The sequence below is a fragment of the Cheilinus undulatus genome, linkage group 4 (assembly GCF_018320785.1).
Source record: "Cheilinus undulatus linkage group 4, ASM1832078v1, whole genome shotgun sequence".
Taxonomy (NCBI): domain Eukaryota; kingdom Metazoa; phylum Chordata; class Actinopteri; order Labriformes; family Labridae; genus Cheilinus; species Cheilinus undulatus.
The window spans coordinates 31,659,358-31,679,293 of NC_054868.1; the positions used below are offsets into that span (position 1 = coordinate 31,659,358).

A 19,936-nucleotide genomic window follows, 5' to 3' on the forward strand; every position below is an offset into this window, starting at 1 on the left:
GAGGTGAGTGATGAAGGTTTGTACTGGTGTTGTATCATTAGAAATATTACAGCTCTGTTTAACTACAGATTTATCAGGTTCAAAAACAAGTTTGTCATCATCTATTTTTAATGTGGCAACCCTCTATGATCCTCACTGAATAATGTCTAAGAAATTAAAGATAAAATGCGCTGAATTCCTTTGGAATAATATCAAAGCTTGCTAATGCTCAAATTAAAGATGGTGGCCAACTTGTGTTTTCAGTTACTGCATGTTGTTACCTACAGATTAAAGAGTTTATAATAAATATGTCCCAGCTATTTATATTAAACACATTCATATAGGTTAAAGAGAGTCTAATATAAGCTCTTCAGTCATTAACTCTTCTTTGATCTCCATATATCATCAGTAAAACATGCATGAATGTTAAAATGTCATATCTTACAGACATGTTCTCACCAGTCACTCACAGGGGGTGAGCACTTTGAAAAGATCCTCAGCAATACAGAAGCTTTATATTAAAAACAATCAAGTGAAGCACTTTCCCTTGTTTGATTTGATTTGCTAAAATTTACAGTTGGTGGTTTGAGACATTCAGCCTCACAAAATTCAGTGATGATAACATGTTAAGCTGAGTTTTGTCTCTGAGGTCATCTCAAATGGAGACAGTCTGATGCAGAGACTTCTAAATGACTGCTAGTTTTGCTTTTTAGTGGCATTTCCTTCTAGACAGGGGTATCCCCTCCATAATGATGGCAAAGAAAAGTTTCACTTCTGTTTGGGTTGAGAAAGAAAAAGGCAAACAATCGAATTTTTTGAAATCGTACATTTTTAACATTACTGACTGAAAATCAACAACAGTGAAGATTTGAAGAAAGCAGCTTCACTTGTTTGTTTTTACTGTAATGCTAAAATGTGTTGCTGAGAGGTTTTTGTTTCCATCTTTTCGATTCCTAGTATTCATCTTTGCCATTGTGCTTTGATCCTGAGATGGAGACAGCCATACAGAAATCAGTTTTTGAGAAAATAAACCTGATTATGTATGTAAAGGATTAACATCAGGTGTACGTCTTTAATTCTTTTGTGCCTACATTAATCAGAAATCTTTAGAAGTCTTTAGTGTGGCACAGGTTTTCTTCTGGTCCATATCACTTACTGCTTTGTATTTGTTTTTGTTGTCTGTAGCCCATCCATATCAGCCTTAAAACCCACTCAGCTGGCATGACAGGTCAGTTAAACCCAGTAAGTACCTGATGTTTGTTACAGTGTGGGTCTGTCCTGTACTACTGGATGATAGGCTTTGTATTACATAATGTACTGTTACTTGTAAGGGTTATGAAAATTTACTGGATATTTTTCACTAACATGGGGAAGAGTCTTAAAACAATATTACTTCTATTAAAGTGTTGAATTGTGTGGTTTGGCCTGGTGTGTTGTTACCAATCACGGTAAGTAATCATTGATGGCCTGAAAGGCTTTTTTCTTTAAATTAAGGGTTAGTTTAATCTTAGAGATTAATAACCCCTGTGCTCAGTGTTTTCAGTGCTTTTTTTTTTTTTCAACCATTTGGAGCCCAAGAAGTTCTGTTAAACTCAGATTAGTAGGCGTCTTAAAACGGGATTAATGGAAATTATTTAACTCCTTGCTTGGTAAAAGTAATTTTCCCCATGGAAATCTTCTCAATCTACATTTAATACTGCAAACTTTTTCTTCCACATGAGAAGCAATCTTGTGATATAAAAGTGAGCTTGTAAGATAAATCTACTTTAACCCTCATAAAAGTGGCAGATTGTAAATCCTGCCAGTGATTTATCTTTTTAGATGGCGTTTTATCTGAAGAATGTTTGATGACCTGAGGATCCCTGTTGGAGCTAAATTCTATTTTGGATCAGTGGGAAGATTTTGACAGTGAATTCAAATTGATCTGTGGGCTTGAAGGTGCAGGCCACATCTGAGCTGTTTCAGCATGTGGTCTTCAGCTAGGAATTACTTGTATTGCGTTGAGTACCTAGAATATTTTTGAAAGCTTGATATGTAAAAATCAGGAACCATGACGTACTCTGAACTATCAGTACAGCCAGACACTATTAGAGATAAAGGAACATGCTGTTAATTGTGCTGAACTTAGTCCCAGTCATGTTAGCAATATCCAAGCACCAACAAAACGGCAAATGTGCAGACTCTACCACAGTGATTGAATAAATGTCTTAGTGCTATGAGTACTATTTAAATGTATTTTTGAGGATGAATCAAGGGTTCATGGTAGTCTCTTCTGGTGACTTGCAGCACTATGCAAAAGTCACCATTATCATTTTTTTCATCATTATTTCTTCTGGAAAGAACATGAATGATAATGTTTTTTTTTAAGCATGGCTATGATCCCAAGCAGACTAGTGCAGTGAAATAATTTACAGTTTGGTAGATATTTAGGTACTTAACGGTCATATGAACAGAGTAAATACTAAAAGGCTGCATTAATGTAAGATGAGCTATAGGATGTGCTAAAATAATGGAGATGCCTGGCATACCAAAAGATTACTCAAGAAATCTAAAAGACTGTTTCCCTATGAGTTTAAGATATGCCAAATAAAAAGGTAGTCACACTCATTACTGACTTTTGCCTGTGGAAGCCTTATTCCTTCACATTTGTGTATGTTTTTGGAAGAAAAAGAGTTAAATAAACAAGGGATCATCATTAAACTCTGTTTAATAAAGGATAATGATGGTGTAAGACTTTTGCACAATACTGTACATTTTAAGGTTATGGATCTAAGTAAATGAAAGCACATCCTTAAACAACCACTAACCAGAAAGCAGCATGACTGTTGAGAGAAATGTAACACTGCAATGTCAGATTTCTTCTGTTTTAAAATAAAGTGTTTCTTACAGATGACTGAGACTGTTTTGTGTTGTGTTGACATTTGGAAACCAGTGCTCCATCTAGTGTCTTGTGGAGGTATTACAGACTCTTTACACAGACACTAGCAAAACTTAATATATGGAGCTAAATACATGCCAAAAGTTTTGTTAATTTGGAAAAAAAAATGTGACTGAAAAAAATAAATTTGAAATTAGAAGTGTATGGTTTGATCCTGAATTAAATAGAAACACTAAACTGAAACTAAAAATAAGCATAAGAGAAGTTTTTTCAATCTAAATATATTTTTTCTTCAGCTCTGCAATTATTTCAATAAAATAATGATAAAAAACACCTATACTTAAAGAATCAAAGTATCCCACTTCCATATTGGACTGTGAATGCAGCGCAATATCTCAGATATTTGTGATAAACGTAACAATCTGACATATTTTAATGTTTTAATTGATAAATAATTGCTAAGATTTTTCTAAAACAGCTTTTAAAAGCTAACTTTGTCCTCAGCATCCCTTAATTTACATCTAATAGGGTAAATACGGTGTATAGGAAGTGTTGAGTCATATACCTCATAGTACTCACGTTTCCTGAAGTCAGCATAACTGGGGGAGGCTCTGAGCCTTCGTTGCTATGCTGCTGTCGCTCACCCTCCTCAGTCAAGACCACATCAGAACCAGGCCAAAGTTTAAACCTGAAAAAAATGCGATCTGAAAGTGAGAAAAAAATCTGAACCCAAGAAAAGAAGATTTGAATGTGAAACAAAAATGTCTTAATCTGAAAACATTAAACCATGGGACTGAAAAAAAACATTTCAAAGGTGAAAATATATTACTTTATTGAAATAGTTACAGAGCTGAAGAAAAAATGTATTTAGATTGAAAAGAACTCTTATGCTTATTTGTAGTTTCAGTTTATTGTGTTTTTTTTTAAATTCATGATCAAACCATAGACTTCTAATTTCAAATTTATTTTTTCCATCTACATTTTTTTTCTAAATTAACAACACTTTTGGCATGTATTTAGCTCTATATTAATACACCTGTGGAAACCTGAGCGCTAGTCAGAGACACCATTTTTGTGGTTTAAACTGAAATATACGTACATGGCATGTACACATGGTGGCAATAAATTAACAAAAATATTTGTTTCCATTAGCATTTGTTCCTGTCTTTAAATTCCACCAGACACCAGAGCTTGGTGTTAACACATGACCACTTAGGGGTGATTAAACCCTCAGATCTTTGGTTTCTATTTTCACATTGAAAGCTATGTGTAGGGGGAATACATCCTTTTGATCAGCTAGGGTCCAAATCTGGACATTTTAGCACAAAGTGTTTAAATCCTACAATTAGTGTTTCTTTGATAAATTTCTCCTGGCCCATCTGATGGCAAGTGTCATCGCCACAGAGCTCAATTACTGTCTGCTTCTTCCCCCAGCTGTTAACTTCACTAGTAGCAGACTAGATTCATAAATCTGACATCTAGAGAGGTCACTGTGTTAATCCAGAATTGAGGGTAATGTGCTTTTGCCTGAGATTCTTGTTAAACTGTGTCTTTCTTAAAACAAAGTTGATCTACTATCTTGTGCCTACTGCATGACTATATATCAGCAGGACTGCCATCTATTGTTAAAAATGTAACAGCAGCAAAATACACATGCTTCGTGGCAGAACAAGAGTGATACAACATTATGTCATGGATTCACTGTGGCAGCATGATGGCATCAGTAGGAAATGGCCAAATAGTTTATCCTGCAGTGTATGACATCAAAATGAATTCTGCTATTTACTGCTGATACACTGGTGAAATTCATGAATGCATTTGTGGAGAACCACTTAGTTTTGTAGACTTGAAGTTAATTCAAGCACTTTTTCAGGATTATCTCAGGGAACCTCACTGGAACCTGTAGATTAATCAAGACAATACATTTTAATCCAAAACTATTCTCCAAAAATGAGGCACATTTATAACTTGTGCACTAGAGAGCTCACTGTCCATTCAGGGCAGTTTGTAGCTAGAAGAAGCTTGATTATACTTTTCTTTTAAATTACATTTGCATGACTTGTCAATGCAATTGAAAGTAAAAGTTTTCACAACTGAAGGTCTATATTTGACAGAACTTATGTCTTTCATTTATTGTTAAATCAAAAGTGTGCCTCATTCAATAGATGTTTCCAAAACAGATTGTTAGAGTAAAACAGCTTGATTCTTGTACAAGAGACACTCAGTGTTCTTTACAGCATCGTTTGTAAATACTGTCATAATTAAAATGAGCAAATGTCAAATTTTACGCATCTCTATATAACTGTATTCATGAAATCTGATTTTATTGTATCAATGTTTGAAATACACAGATTATACTTACTGAAATAGAATCTTTAAGTTTATTCCGTTTTTATCTCAAGCTGAAAAATGAGCAAAATGTAAAAATTTTTCACTGATCTTAAAATTGGTATCAAGAATTTAACACCACAAAGACCTTAAGCAGCACATTTTATGTAAAACATTCTTCAGTGGAAACTTCGGTGGGCTGCTGCACGTTAACACCACCAAGAATTAGTCATAAACCTCAATTTGTGGTCTGAAGCTCCAGTGAGAGCACACTCCTGCAAACCGAAGAAATGTAGTAAATATGAAATGGTTCGACATCTCATGACTGACTTTGTTCAACAACATCAAATCTAAGTAAATTAAGTTCAGAAAACTGATGAAAAAAATAATCTAAAGCAGAAGTTTAGCTAATAAATAAGAAACTTTCTTTGTGCTACAGTCCTGTTCTCAAACCGTTGCATTTTGGAAACATAAACCAGCTCTATGTGGTTTCCTGCTGGCGAGCAAAAACATCAGAATGGTTTTTCTGAGATGTTTACTCTTCACGCAGGTTTCTGTAGTTGGCTGAGCTCTCTAGATTGCACTAACCTCAGAGAAAAACCACCATAGCTACTTGTGAGAACCAACTTTTAGCAAGTTAAATTAAGACCCAACTCTTTGTGTGTTAGGAGGCAAATAACAGACGTGCTTTTGGAGGTTTGCACCTCACCTGTACTCATAGTATGAATTAATCTTCCAGACTGAGTTATATTGTTTTCATACTTTATGATTTACTTTACTGATTTATTTTCAGTCTTTCACTTAAGTCTGACCTGCTGTTCAGGGTTGAACAAGATTATGATAAAGGAATACATGAACAGAAATCCCCAAAGATGCCTGAAAAGCCACAGTGCTTTCAATATCAACACAGCAACGTTATGTCCAACTGCAACTAGATGTACTGCATTTACATCTTAGTCAAGTCTGAAATGTATGAGCACAGTTAGATCACTATTCATAAAACAAACTAGTGTCAGGTCCAGTGCCTGGGCTCAAGGACATGAGAAATGCTTAATATGTTGTTTACTATCTTATGTCTGCAAAAATTACATTGAAATTTAGATGTTTTTCTTCAAAGGCCTTACAATCCAGCATTTATAGGTATAATATGCAGGATTCCAGTGCAGAAATGTCAACATTAATTTGAAAAAAAAAAAAAAGACAACTACTATATTATGTATATCTTTAGTTGAGTACTCAGCCGAAAAACATTATTTTTTATCGGTGAGGGATGTAAAATGTTTATCATCGCCATGGAAACACTGGATGTTAAGTCAAAGACTGCTACAAAAAAAGCGTGAACTGCTGCTGGAAGCTGCTGTTTAGTTTCTATATCTCTTTCTTGCTCTTTCTTTCTTTTGCAGGATGCATAGAGCACATCAGTATGATCTGGCATCAGATCCAGGCAGCTAAGGCAGAGAATAGGGAGTTACACGTAGTATTTTTAGATCTAGCAAATGCGTTTGGGTCAGTACCTCATAGTCTGATCTGGAGGGCATTTGATTTCTTTAGAGTGCCAGAGATAGTGGCAAACTTAGTGCAGACGTATTTCAGAGATGTTAGGATGTGTATTAGTACTAAGAACTTTACGACAGGCTGGCAGAGACTAGAGTTAGGTATTATGGCAGGCTGCATGATTTCCCCTCTAGCTTTCACAATGGCGATGGAAGTCATTGTTAGAGCCTCCAAGTGGGTGGTAGGAAGGGAAAGATGGCAGGATGGGATGTGCTTCCCACCAATTATGGCTAACATGGATGACATGACGCTGGTCACCACGACAGTGCCATGCACGAGAAGGCTACTGGAGAGGCTAAATAAGAATCTCAAGTGGGCTAGCATGAAGATCAAGCCTAATAAGTCCAGGAGCATCTCAGTATCCAGAGGGAAGATTGTTGACAGGAAGTTTTTTGTAGATGAGGAAGAGATACCATCGATCAGGGAGAAGTCAGTTAAAAGCTTAGGGAGGTGGTATAATGAAGAGCTTAATGACAGTGAACAGGTAGAGCAGTTTAGAAAAGATGTAGTGGAGGGATTAGGGAGGATTGATAAATCAGGGCTCCCAGGGAGGTTGAATTTATGGTGTTTGCAGTTTGTGCTGTTTCTTAGACTGATGTGGCCCATGTCAGTTTATGAGATCCCAGTATTGAAGGTATAAAAGCTGGAAAGGGTAATTAACTCATTTGTAAGGAAGTGGTTGGGAGTTCCTCGGTGCCTTAGCAGTGTGGCACTGTATGGAAAAGGAATACTCCAACTCCCAATTACTAGCTTAACATAAGAGTTTAAGTGCTCAAAGGTTAGAACAGAGTAGCTGTTAGCAGAAGATAGAATAGTTAGCAGTGTAGTTCCAAATCCAGTTAGGGGAAGGAAATGGACAGTGGATGAACTGGGAGAGTGTAGAGAAGATGAAGCTGAGTTGGAGAGACCTATGGAGGATGGAAGATAGGCGGATTAAATTCCTGTTAGGGTCTACCTATGACGTCCTACCATCACCCAGAACCTAAAGTGCTGGGTTGACGGGGACCCATGGTGTCCTTTGTGCTCCCAGACAGCAACCTTGAGGCACATTTTGACAGGATGTTAGATCAGTCTGTCACAAGGTAGATATACATGGAGGCATGACAGGGTTTTGAAGAGTCTAGCAGTAGGAATTGAAAACAGAAGGTGACAGGTGAATGTAGGATGTAATCAGGGAACAAGGACGGTTCAGTTTGTCAGAGAAGGAGAGAAGGTTAAAGGAGGCAGGTTATTAGGTAGGCACCAGTTAGGCCAGTTAAAGGATGCTAAGGACTGGGAGATGCAGGTAGATTTAGGAGGGAAACTTGTTGTGCCACAGGAAGAAGTGGGATGTAGAGGGTTGTAGCAAGGTCAGCTGTTTCATTACTTAGAGAGCTGGGAGTGCAGGGACAGGATTTGCAAAAGACAGTTAAGGAGATGTCAGATGAAGCAGCTCAGGCCAGCCAGTGGATTTGGATGAGGAGGAGTAATGTCAGCTGGGGGAAAAATGAAGGTTGACGGAACCCTGTAATTTCTCTATCCATTAGTTTTGTTTAATCCTCTCTCTACTCTGTCTTCCCTCATGAAAATGAGGTGGCAATAATTGTTGCACTGTAATCATGAGTGGTGTTAAGGAAGGTAGTATTGGCATTGTCACTACCTGGAGCTTGCATGTACAGAGCCTGGGTCTGTTGAAGGTGGCATGCTGTTGAGGCTGTTTGGGCCATGTGGTAAGATAGGTAAGATGATGTCTGCGTGTTGGCATGGTGGGTGGTGAGAGCCGGCATGGAGGGGGGTGGCTCTGGGACGCTGGAGATCACTGTTCAGCCCTCTGGAGGTGTCGTGGGACTAACTGGACGAAACACTGACGAAGGAGGGTTCCCACTTGACAACCCTGAGAAGTGCTGGTTTCTTATTACCCATGGGTCTGCACGGTTGATTTGTGGAGGCAATAGTAATGGATTAGGGATTTCTTCACTGAGCGCTGATCCTCTTTCAATTCTACGCTATATAAAAAATTTCCGAATCGTTTGATTTGCACCCAGAAAGCCTCTGTGTTTGGCAGCTAACAGTTTAAATGCCTACACCACCAGGTAATTTGGGATGTCTCCTAACCAATCTCCATCCAAGTTTTTCTCCTCTCTCTTCCCGCTGAGTTTCCATCTGTAGAAGTTGTCCCTCTGTGTGCTCAAGCTCAAGAAAGTATCCCATCGTATCCACAGAGAATGGTACAGCATTGTCTCTAGAGTTGAAAAAACTCACTCTGAGGTGGAAGAGCATGCAGCCTGTAGTGGACACTAGCATCACCAAACGCAGAGGCTTTCTGGGTAAAAAATAAAACACCTAAAAAAGTTTCAATAAAGCAGACAGTTGAGCCAACAATGTTTTTTGCTCATTTTAACCTAAAATTTGCTTAATTATGCAGAGACAGTGTGCCCGTCTGCTACGCTATATAGCCTAATGGTACAAGCAGGTACAAACAGTGGGTCATCCTAAAGGGGCAATGCACACTGAAATCACTGGAGACTAATGTCAACTGTATTGTCAAGAACTTCAAAAATATCCCTTTAAAGCTCCTGTGAGGAACTTCTGTTTATGTCCAGTTTGGCGCCCCCAGTGGACAAAGTGGAACTGTTCATCTCTTAGCTGTTCTTGTACTGTGCACATGCTAAATCCTGTTTTGTGATTGAAATTGCATTCTGCTTTCTTCTTTGGGTCAAATATTTAACTCCGTGTGATTCTTGGCAGTAAAAATATTCTTAAAAGAGGCTGTAAGTGTTCTCTCATAATAATCAATCATCCCACTGATGGAATCTTTTGTTTTTGTGAGTCATAAAGAGCTATGAATGTTACATTCAGTCTATTTCATATCCACAGGAGCTTTGCAACACCCACTTGAATTGAGGAAAAAAAACGTTCAAGTGAGATTGTTAGATATTTTTGCTGAAGCTTAAAGCTCATATTTTGTTGATGACACTAAATAGTCAGGTGTGCAGGTGTGTCTTTTGTCTCAGATCAGGTCAGTGTTAGGAGTTAGCAGAGTTGATCTTCTATAGATGCTTAATATCATAACCAGCAGCTGTATCCTCTTCAGAGCACTGCAGTCTCTATCATTTCCTCCTGGATATGCAAAAAAACTGACAGTGGAAAGTTTTTCTCAAGAATGTGAAAGACAATGCATGCAAATTTTTTTTAAAAAAGGTGAAACTTTGTGAGTGGGTTGATGGACTGAAAATTAAGAACTTGAAGTTTTTGCTGTCTCCACTGAGCCCGTTTATTATTGTTCTGCTGTTCTTTTTAATTAATGTGTATTTTTGCTGCCATTGACTTGCTCTCTTCACACATTGTCATTAGCATATGTCTCAAAAGGAACTGATCCATCAAACATGCTGCTGTGTTCGCTTCCTCTTGTTCTCTTCTTGAAGTTCGAGGGGTGGAGCTTCATCGAGTTCCTCTTGGTTTCATTTACCGTTAACAAAGATTTTGATATCCATTTTTAAGAAGTGTGCTGTGATGGTAAACATCACTGACCCTCCTCCTGTTCTTATTTAGAGACTTATGAGGATGCTGGAAATGAGAGGGATACAGTACCTGGTGTGTCTGTGGACTCTGCTATACACGCTGACTGGATGTGGTAAGTTCAGATCTGTTGTTAAAGATACTCTATTCATTGTTTCATTCTTAAAAAAGAGTATTTATGACAGTAGAATTAGGGGTCAATAAAATAAAAAAAAGGCACAGTTATTAGAAAGTACATGTCTAACTTAGATAACATTTTGACAGGTTGTAGGCATTTTCTTAATCAAACCCTAAGAGTGGCAGTAACATGACCACCTCCAAACATAATGAATGGATGCCCTTATGATTTCTAAACAATTACAAAATAGGAGACACATCTACCTATTTTCTACCTCTGTTTTTGTCCATATTTCTATGAAAAATTACTGTTTTTTTGTTGTTGTTGTTGTTGTTGTTGTTTTTTTTAACTTTTATTGTTCTTTTTAATATTTTCTGATATTACTCTCTTGGGTTAATGTTGCACTAGTACAAAAATGAAGTATAAAAAGAAAACAATTTCCAACATGAATTTGGATGTAATTTCTGTTGTTTTTGAAATAGTGAAATATATTTGGTGGCCATTTTAATTTACATTTATTCTAAAACTGACACTGTTAAATGATCACATTTTTTAAAAAGTTCCTTCGAACATGCTTAGTTTATAATTCACCATTCTGCAGTTTAGATCAAACTTTGCATGGTAAAATAACAGATTAACCACATACAGGTCCTTATTTGTGCATCTTATCTAATAATTAATAGGTTTAAATTGTTAAAATTGCAGTAAAATGTATTTTAAAATGATGATATAGTTTTTTTTTTAATTCAGTATATTTGAGAACTGGTTAGTTCAACATTATTCAATATACCTCCTTATATCTGATTTTAAAAGTGTTTAAGAGTGCTCCCTAATGTTCTTAATCTTTGTTCTTAGCTTTGAACAAATCACAGATTAAAAAAAAACTTCAGTGAATGTCAGAATCTCCCCAGGAATTTTTTTCCAAGAATGCTTGTTGAACAAGGCCAGTGAAATAATTTAGAGATAATGTAAACGACTCATGATCTCAAGAAAACAATCAAAAACACTTGTTGCCAGAGAAAACTGTGTTAATGAAAATGTATGGTTACATGTTCACTTTGAGCGTCTCTAATAAAAATGTGGTTTGACATTAAATAAATTCATAGTATGTTTTTTTTTCTGCTTAGAAAAGACTTGGTTGTTTTCTGTAATGTGACTTTTACTAAAAATGTACAAGGTAGTAGCCTAAAAAACTTGACAGATATGATCAATACAATAATACAATATTTTTGTTCTCGACCGGATATGTATGTAGCTCAGTCCATGTAACTTGATTGAGTTGAGTTCAGACAGTGTAGTTTGGATAGTTTAGTTAAATTGAGTTGAGTTAAGCTTAGTGTAGCAGAGTTCATTTGATTTGAGTTTACTGAAGTGTAGTTTAGTTGGTTAAGTTTAGTTAAGTTTTGTTGACTTGATATGAGTTAAGTTCACTTCAGTTTAGTTTAGTTTAGCTGAGTTAAGTTTAGTTGGTTGAAGTGATTTAAGTAAGGCTTAGCTTAGTTAAGTTTAGTTTAGCTTAGTTTTCAGCTTAGTTAAGGTGATTAGAGTTGAGTTTAGTTCATTTGATTTTGTTCAGTCCACTTGGTTTAGTTTTGATAGTTAAGTTGGTTTTGTTTGTTTCAGGTAGGTTAGTTACCTAATCAAAGTTTAGTTTTGTTATATTGTTTGGTTGAGTTAGTTTAGTTGAGTTAATTTAGTGGTCAGTGTATTTTCTGGCAGTTTGTTTTCCTGTTTGAAACCATGACTGAGGAAACAGAAGCAACTGTCCTTAATCCGTTTTTTCAGTTTAGCCCACAAATGGAAAAAAATGGTAAAACAAGCTATTTTTCCATTTATTCGTTTTTTTCCTTTTTGACCACAAAATGAAAAAACGAAAAATGGCTCGTTTATTCGTTTATCCATTTTTGTTTTTTTTTCAATTCTGTTTCTTTGTTTCCTTGTTTTAATGAAAAATATGAGGAAAAGGAAGTCATGTGACCAATGGGAAAGGTGAGCATTTCAAAATAAAAGCCTTCATGTCCAAACAAGAGCAAACTATTGTGTTTAACAGTATGATAATTGTCCAAATTACTATATATACAAGTTATTCTTCTAATATATGACTGTTTTATTTGATGGAAAGGTTTATTTATTATTGTGTGTACAAATAAATAATCAAGTGAATAAAAAAAAATTAATAATGGACAAGAACAACAGTCAGAGGAGTGCAGAGAGTGGGGCCAGGCTTAAAAAAGCAGCCAGTAGATGATGGTATGACATTTTTTGTTCTGTCTTTAAGACAGTTGCATACAAAGGCTTGAATTAGTGATCCATGATTGGTTTGACTTCAGCCATAATGGAGGTTTTGGTTAAAAAACTGCACCTTGTGCAGCCTTTGATATAGATGGGAACTGAGTTCAATTTTTCTGCTGCTCTGACTGAAACTGCAGATTGTCCAAAAGCAGTTCCCTTAAATATGTCTGATCTTCTGAAGCCCACAGTGACCCTAAATTCTTGGAGAGGAATGAGGGGGAGTCAGTGGTTTTTCCCTGTGTGGTTGAGAAGAAGGTCACTCCCCCCTACGGTGTCTACCTGAAACGGAGCTGGCTGCACCCCTCTGAGGTTCTGTTTATGTACAAAGAGAGTGAGTTCACGGTGACAAACCTGAAGGACAAGAACCGCACCAGTGTGAGTGGAGACCCGAGCAGCCACTCTTTGAATGTGACAATCTCTGAGCTGAGGCCTGACGACACTGATCGCTACTTCTGTGAGTTTGTGGTGGAGAGACCGCACTCTGATGACCTGAGAGTGATGGGCGACGAAGAATTCTTCCTCATGGTTCATGCAGGTGAGTGATTTTTGAATCATATCCCACTCAGCTTTTCAGATGTTCAGTCACCTAAACTTTCAATAATCATGGTGAAGACCAACCATCAAATTAGAAGACTAAAACACAGACATGCAAATGCACAGCTGGGAGGTGGATGAGGAAGCAGTGGGAGGTAGACATTCACAGAATTTGTTTATCACTAAGCACAACGACAGACAGACTCTAGGTTTTACATGAACTAGTCACCGTCCTCATCATGAGATTTCTATCTCATGATCTTTTTCCTTAAAATAAATTATTCAAACTGGACAACCATAAACACAACAAGAGGGATTTTTCACACCTTGGCACCCAAATTTGCAATCGTTGTGTTTTACAAATATGTAAACACTACTGTTTGTACACAAACACTAATTTAAGCTCTTATAAAACTGTAAATTTAATTATTAAAGTGTGCAGCTTCCCAGGGGTTTTCTTAAACATCATCAAATATTATCTCAGTTTCATCATCTGACCTACATCTTTCCCGATTTCAGACTCAGTCAGCATTTTACCCATCATGAATCACTCCTCTCCTGTTGTTTTTCCTGCCAACTTCTCTCAATCCTCTGCCTGCTGGTTAGCTCATGGGGCGCCTCTACCACTTTCCAAACAACGATTGTACTTAAAATTGAAATAAATAAATTATTAAGAAACCAACTGAATCAAATATAGAAATAGTTGAAGATGAAAACATTTACATTATGGAGTACACTCAGGTTAAAATGTAGCTGCCTGTTGATCATGTATATTTTCAAATTTGTCTTGATTTATTAAAGGATTTGTTCACATCACATGCATTTTAATCTAACAGATCAATATGACAATGCTCTGAATGTATCACATTAATTTAAACTTCTTATATATATGATCAGTATCCAATGGCCTTAAAAAGAGCTGACTGCTTCAACAAAGAGGGATGACTGATGCTTTGATAGAAATCAATCTGAGTCTGGATTCAGCTCCAGACCAGAGCTGCCTCAGGTGTTTTTCTAAGTGTGATTTCCTCTCCCTTCTGGAGACGCCACTGGCTCGATGGATATCAATTTGATTGAGACCACTGCTGGAGGCTCTGCTGTGCTCCCCTGTCTCCCCCCTCGAGGGGAGGCTTTGGCTGTAGTGGGGGTGAGTCTGAAGCAGCAGAGGGGACAGCAGCCACCTGTGGAGGTGTGGCACCACTCCAAGTATCACCACGGCAAAAGCCCTCCACCCTCCTCCCCCCAGTTTCCTGATGAGAGGGTCCAGCTGTCGTTCGCCACCAACTCTGGCAGCATTATCTACAGCGTGACCATGCTGCAGCTGCAGCCAGAGGACAGCGCCATCTACAGCTGCACACTGCTCCTGCAAGGCTTGCCCGACAGCAGCACCCGTCTAGGAAGGCAGGCGTTTTTTGTGTCTGTGAAAGGTGGGTCATGTCACAGCGGGGATTTGAGCGCCATGGAGGTTACTCAGATTAACCTACATTTTTCTAGTATTTGGAAAATCCCAAACACAGTTTCCTTTCTCGCTAACTGTGTTTTTTCCTGTTTTGTCTTGTGGTTTCATGCGACCTTTCAGTTCTGTCTTAACAATTACTGATATAATCAATAACAATGGCAATAACTCTCACTAATAACTGCACTGATGCTCATTGTTTGCATGGAAGTGGAAGCTATCTTGGTTTTTTCTGCATTTTCAAATAATCTATTGATTAAAGCATAATGTTTGGGTTTCACATGCTCTGCAGCCCACAGAAAAGCATCTTCTTTGTCACTTCTTAGTTTCACAACAACCATGTTCCCTTTTCAATGTGAACATAAGACAGCAGAAGATATCTAAAATATTTTATGAATAATTCAGCCACTCAGCTAGTTTACTACTTATCACTCTATTATTAATATTTTTATTTATCATCACCCTGATCATTTCAGTCTGTTAGATGTATTTTTATTAGTGGCACCTCTTAACAGGAAGTAGTAGCAGAGGTGGCAGACTAGGGTGTAATGTGACATATTTCTCAATAAATAACAAAAACATGTCAGTGCTGTGAGAGGCAGTCTCAGGATGTTTGAGGTTATTATCTCAGATGCAGTCACAGTTGCAGTTCCATAAGTAATTGATGTTTTCACTTCTCTTCCAAACCTGCTTTAGCATTGGTTTGCTATTGTTATGGGTGGTGTGCACAGCAGCTGCAACTTCTAAATATTTATTTAGAAGTTATGTAGAAAAGTGCTTGATTAATGGAACTGTATCACCTTTCTTCATGAGAACAAGGGCAAAGGGCCACACTGTAAGCTTTTCTTTGCGGAAGAAGTTTTTTTCTCTTCTCCTGAGCATGTTCAGCACACATCATGTTCCTCTGCTCATGCACTATGGCAGAGTTTGCTTGACAAGCTGACTTCACCAGTGGAGCTGCGCTTGCAACCTATTTCTGTATTGCCACTGTGATTGGCCCAGCAAGACTGTGACAGTTTGTCCAACCACCTTCAGAGAAATGTTTGAAGGTTTCCAGGTGAATGTTAAATATATCCATGCAATGGATATATGGCATGTCAGGCAATGACACCCCCTGAACCCCCCATACCTCCAGTGACACCTATTCTTGCTATCTTCAACCCCATTTCACTACTTTATCTGGCTGTTTTGCCACATTTATCCACTTTTAACCCATTTTGACACTTTTTGCCCATTTCTGACACCTCTAACCAATTTTTGCCATTTTTAACAGCTTTTCACAATTTTCCGCCCATTTTTGTCTCTCTTAACACATCTTAGCTGCTTTATCCTATTTTTCCTTCCTTGACCCCATTTTTGCCACTTTGTACCCATGTTTTGCCACTCTATAACAACTTTTCACCACTTTTTGCTGCCAATTTTGACACTTTCAGCCAATTTCTTCCACCTTTTGCTCATTGTTGACAACTTTAACCCATTATTGCCACTTTTTTTTTACAGTTTTGCACCATTTTCCACCCATTTCAACCTTTTCTGCTGTTCTCAACCCACTTTCGCTGTCTTTATACAACTTTTGGCTCTCATTTTTACCACTTTTTTGGGGCTTATTTTCACAATTATTTAATTATTTTCCCTTAAAGTTATCACAGTTCCTTATGCTTTATTCGCCAGCCTCCTGACATGTGTGGACACCATGGCTTACCTTTGATGTCTGACATTACTCTCCAAATGGTTCAGTCAGTGTGCACATCCACATTGTTAACGTTACTTAAAAAAAGGTAACTGTTTTAAGAAAAGGGTTTTCTATCTTTAAAAGTTTATATTTCACTGCAGCATTAATTAAAAAAAACATTTTTTTTTTCTCTGATAAGAGTGGTAATTTCTCAGGTTAAATATAAAATAACCTTGAAATGGATGATGATTTTGCTGATCTCTATGGGCCCCTGATTTGGCTGGGCCCCAGAAAACCTCCCCCTTTATGCCCCCTTGTATGTCACTGAGCTTGAACCTTAACCAAAAATGACTTTAAAATATTAAAGATTGTACAAATGATAACTGATAACAGTCCTGGACAAAACATGATTCAATCCTACTTTTACAGTCAAAGAAAAAAATCATTGATCTCCTGTTTTTGAGCTTGATTGAAGCTTTTCAAAAATTGAAACCCCTAAACCGTAGCCTGTTTCTACAGATTTACATCTTATATGCAGCAAATACATTTGTGGCTCAGAGCTAGCGAAACCCAAAGATGAAGATATCAAATTCAGGAGGCTGACTGATGTAAAATATCATCATTGCCACTTTCATAGAGAAAACACTCTTTATGATATCATAATATCCATGTGTAATGTCAGACTTCTGGATTTTGCAGTGAGAGGCATGTATCACGTGACTGTATCTGTTTATCTCTGCCTTTCTCAAAGGATCAGTTATCACATGATGACTAATTTCCCATCGTTGCAATAATATGATCGAACAGCAGGCTAAAATGTGGAAGGAAGGTTGCCTCAGCCATTTATGCAATTTCTCTGAACATTTCACACTTCAGCTGTCTTTTAACTGTGCACTAACATGTACTGCTTTTCTTTTCGCATATTGTCAGCATTTACTGAACACACATTTATTGAAGCTTCAGTGTTTTCTCTTTTCCTCTCCACAGGCGAATGCGGCTGCTCCAGCTACTCATCTCTGCTGTACGTGCTGTCTGCAGCTGTGGCCGTTCTTTTCTTCTTCCTCCTCATTGGATGTGTGGTGTTTCATCGAGTGAGTGGACTTTGGCTGATAATGTGCAGCAGCTCGGTTTCTAAATGAGATAAAAAGGAAAAAACAAAACTTGAGCTTTAACCACAAACAGCACCTGCCAGATGTGATGAGAGCGTGCTTGATATTTCCTCTGCTGCTGACCACAAACCACAAGTTTCACAAGCTGGTGCTCTTAATTGTCAGCATGTTTTTTCTTAAAACCCCACCAAGAACACAGGGGGAACTTTACTTGGTGTATGTTGATAAGTAACTGATATATTTGTTTTTTCAGTGATAAAAGATTTTTTTTGTAGAGATTAGATATGGTAAGGACTTCTTATGAAGGATGTGGCTCAGTAAATAATGGTATACTTTGATTTGAACACAGGAAATCAATCTAACTCTGTTTCCTCCACTGATCTGATTTCATCCTGTCTTTGTGTGGTTCAGGGTAGAGCACGCCGCAGTGTCAAGTCACACCCTCAGGTACCCATCTATGAGGACATGGCCGGGGTTCAGGCTGATGTTCGAAAACTGGCCCCCTACCATCTGGAGGAAATAGATTCTTCTGAGTACAAAAACTGCAGCATGAAGAGATCCTGTCCTGAAAACTATTATGAACGGCCCAGCGGGGGGCCCAGGAAGGCATCACCATAGTAGCACATCAAACCTCACATCAAAAAACAAAAACAGGACCCCTGATAATCTTAGATGGCAGAGTTAAACTCACTTCAGACAAAACTCTGACATTTCTTCATACTCACTTTTCTTTAAAGCTCCTTTCAGAAACACTTGTGTTGATTTTGACCCTCCTTAGACCAAAGCAGCAAGTCTTTTCCGGGGACGTGTATAGCTAGTGTTTTTAAGAGGGAAAATTTTACCTGATTTTCTAGTAGAAGTATTAGTTGAGTCTTTTCCGTGGAAAGCTGTGAATCACTTTAGGACCTACCCCACTGCAGTGCTTTCAGGCATTAACAAAGCAGTAAGAAATGATCCTGTCTCCAGATGAGTACAAGACTGTTGTACTAAGTAAAGGTACAGTTACTTAGGTTAAAATTTACTGAAGAAGAAGTGTATTGATTACGTAGGTCTTAAGTAGGTCTCTCTCTGTAATGTACAGTGCAAGAAAGCTCTTTACAGAAAGCAGGCCTGCCCACAGAATTGTCTGGCCACTGAAAAACACAAAACAGGCCCTTCCTTCCCAGTTGTGATTTATTGATAGTATTAGTGTATGTGTGCATCCTGGCTTTCAGATACTTCATTTTGGAGCTCAAAAGTGTGGGTTCTAATGTTAAAATCATTTCTTTGTTCCTCTTTTTCCACCCAGTTGTGCTACTTAAACTTAAACTCGTCACTTTTCCCCTGCCTATTTTGCTACTTAAACATGTTTTTGCCACTTTTAACCCAATTTTTCCACTTTCTACTTATAATTTCCTCTTTTATAGCCATCTTTACTACTATTAACCCCTTTTCACCACTTGTAACACAAATTTTTGCCAATTGTAACCCTTTTCACTATTTTTCTTGCCAGTTTTTTCCTCTGTTAACCCATTTTTACCACTTTTTTAACACCTTTGTTCAATTTTTTTATATCATGTCATATCACCACCACAAGAATTCAAAGGAACTTTTGTGAGGTGTCGATGGAGAGCTGGAAAATCTTAAAACTTGGTTTGATGTCAATAAATTGTCTTTAGGTATTAAGAAAACTAAATGTATGGTTTTGGGGAATCTAAAGGAAAATAATGGTAATATTACATTTAAAAAGTTGTAAGGTTGACATTGAAAGAGTTTCAAGAAAAAAATTCCATGGGGTTGTGATTGACCAATAACTAACATGGAAAGTGAAGGTCAAATTTCAAAGTCAGTAGTAATTCTGTACAAATTCAAAACTATATTAAATTATAAAGCTTTTCATTAGATTTATTAATCACTGATTGTTCATCATGCTGTATATGTAATTGGGTGGAATTGTGGGGATCTTCCTTTTTAACACAACCATAAACTTAATAATAAAACTGTAAAAAAAAAGGCAGTAACAATTTTTATGACCTGTTTTTCTACAATGTGACTAATGTTCAAAGCAAAAGCAAAGACGCCCCCTGACTGTACAAAAGTTCTTTTTAATTTAAGAGAGTTGAGAGGAGTTTACAAGATTAAAGTACGGAAAGCTAACAAAGGTATGAGAAGGATATTTATTTTGACTGTTGCAGCTAAACTCTGGAATGATGTGAACATGTGCTTCACTTTTTTGGTTTTCAGGAAAATGGGTTGTTAAGCTATTTTTGATGCTCACAAGTGTGCCCTTTGCATTTCTAGAGGATAGGCTTTTATAAGCAATTTCTTCGACACATGACTGTTGGCTTTGTTTCAAACATCTATACTGTATAAAGTGTTTGGAGTTTGTGTTGTGACTGAATAAAAACTACTGCTAATGGATGGTACGCACACACAGTATTATTCTCCTGTACTGGCGTTGTTTTTTTTTCCATGACTGTAAATTAATATTTCTGAAGCAAACAAAGAATTGACAAAAACAGACAGGACACAGACCAAC

The 19,936-nt window shown here is 37.4% G+C and overlaps 1 protein-coding gene across 1 annotated transcript; it reads left to right on the forward strand.

Moving 5' to 3' along the window:
- Nucleotides 1-128: 128 nt before the first annotated feature.
- Nucleotides 129-19,818, forward strand: cd7al (cd7 antigen-like). Its single transcript, XM_041784675.1, has 6 exons — nt 129-1,221; nt 10,271-10,352; nt 12,829-13,182; nt 14,225-14,608; nt 17,297-17,400; nt 17,830-19,818. The coding sequence occupies exons 1-6, from the start codon at nt 1,201-1,203 to the stop codon at nt 18,034-18,036; spliced, it is 1,152 nt and encodes a 383-aa protein (XP_041640609.1). The 5' UTR covers nt 129-1,200; the 3' UTR covers nt 18,037-19,818.
- The last annotated feature ends 118 nt before the right edge of the window (nt 19,819-19,936 follow it).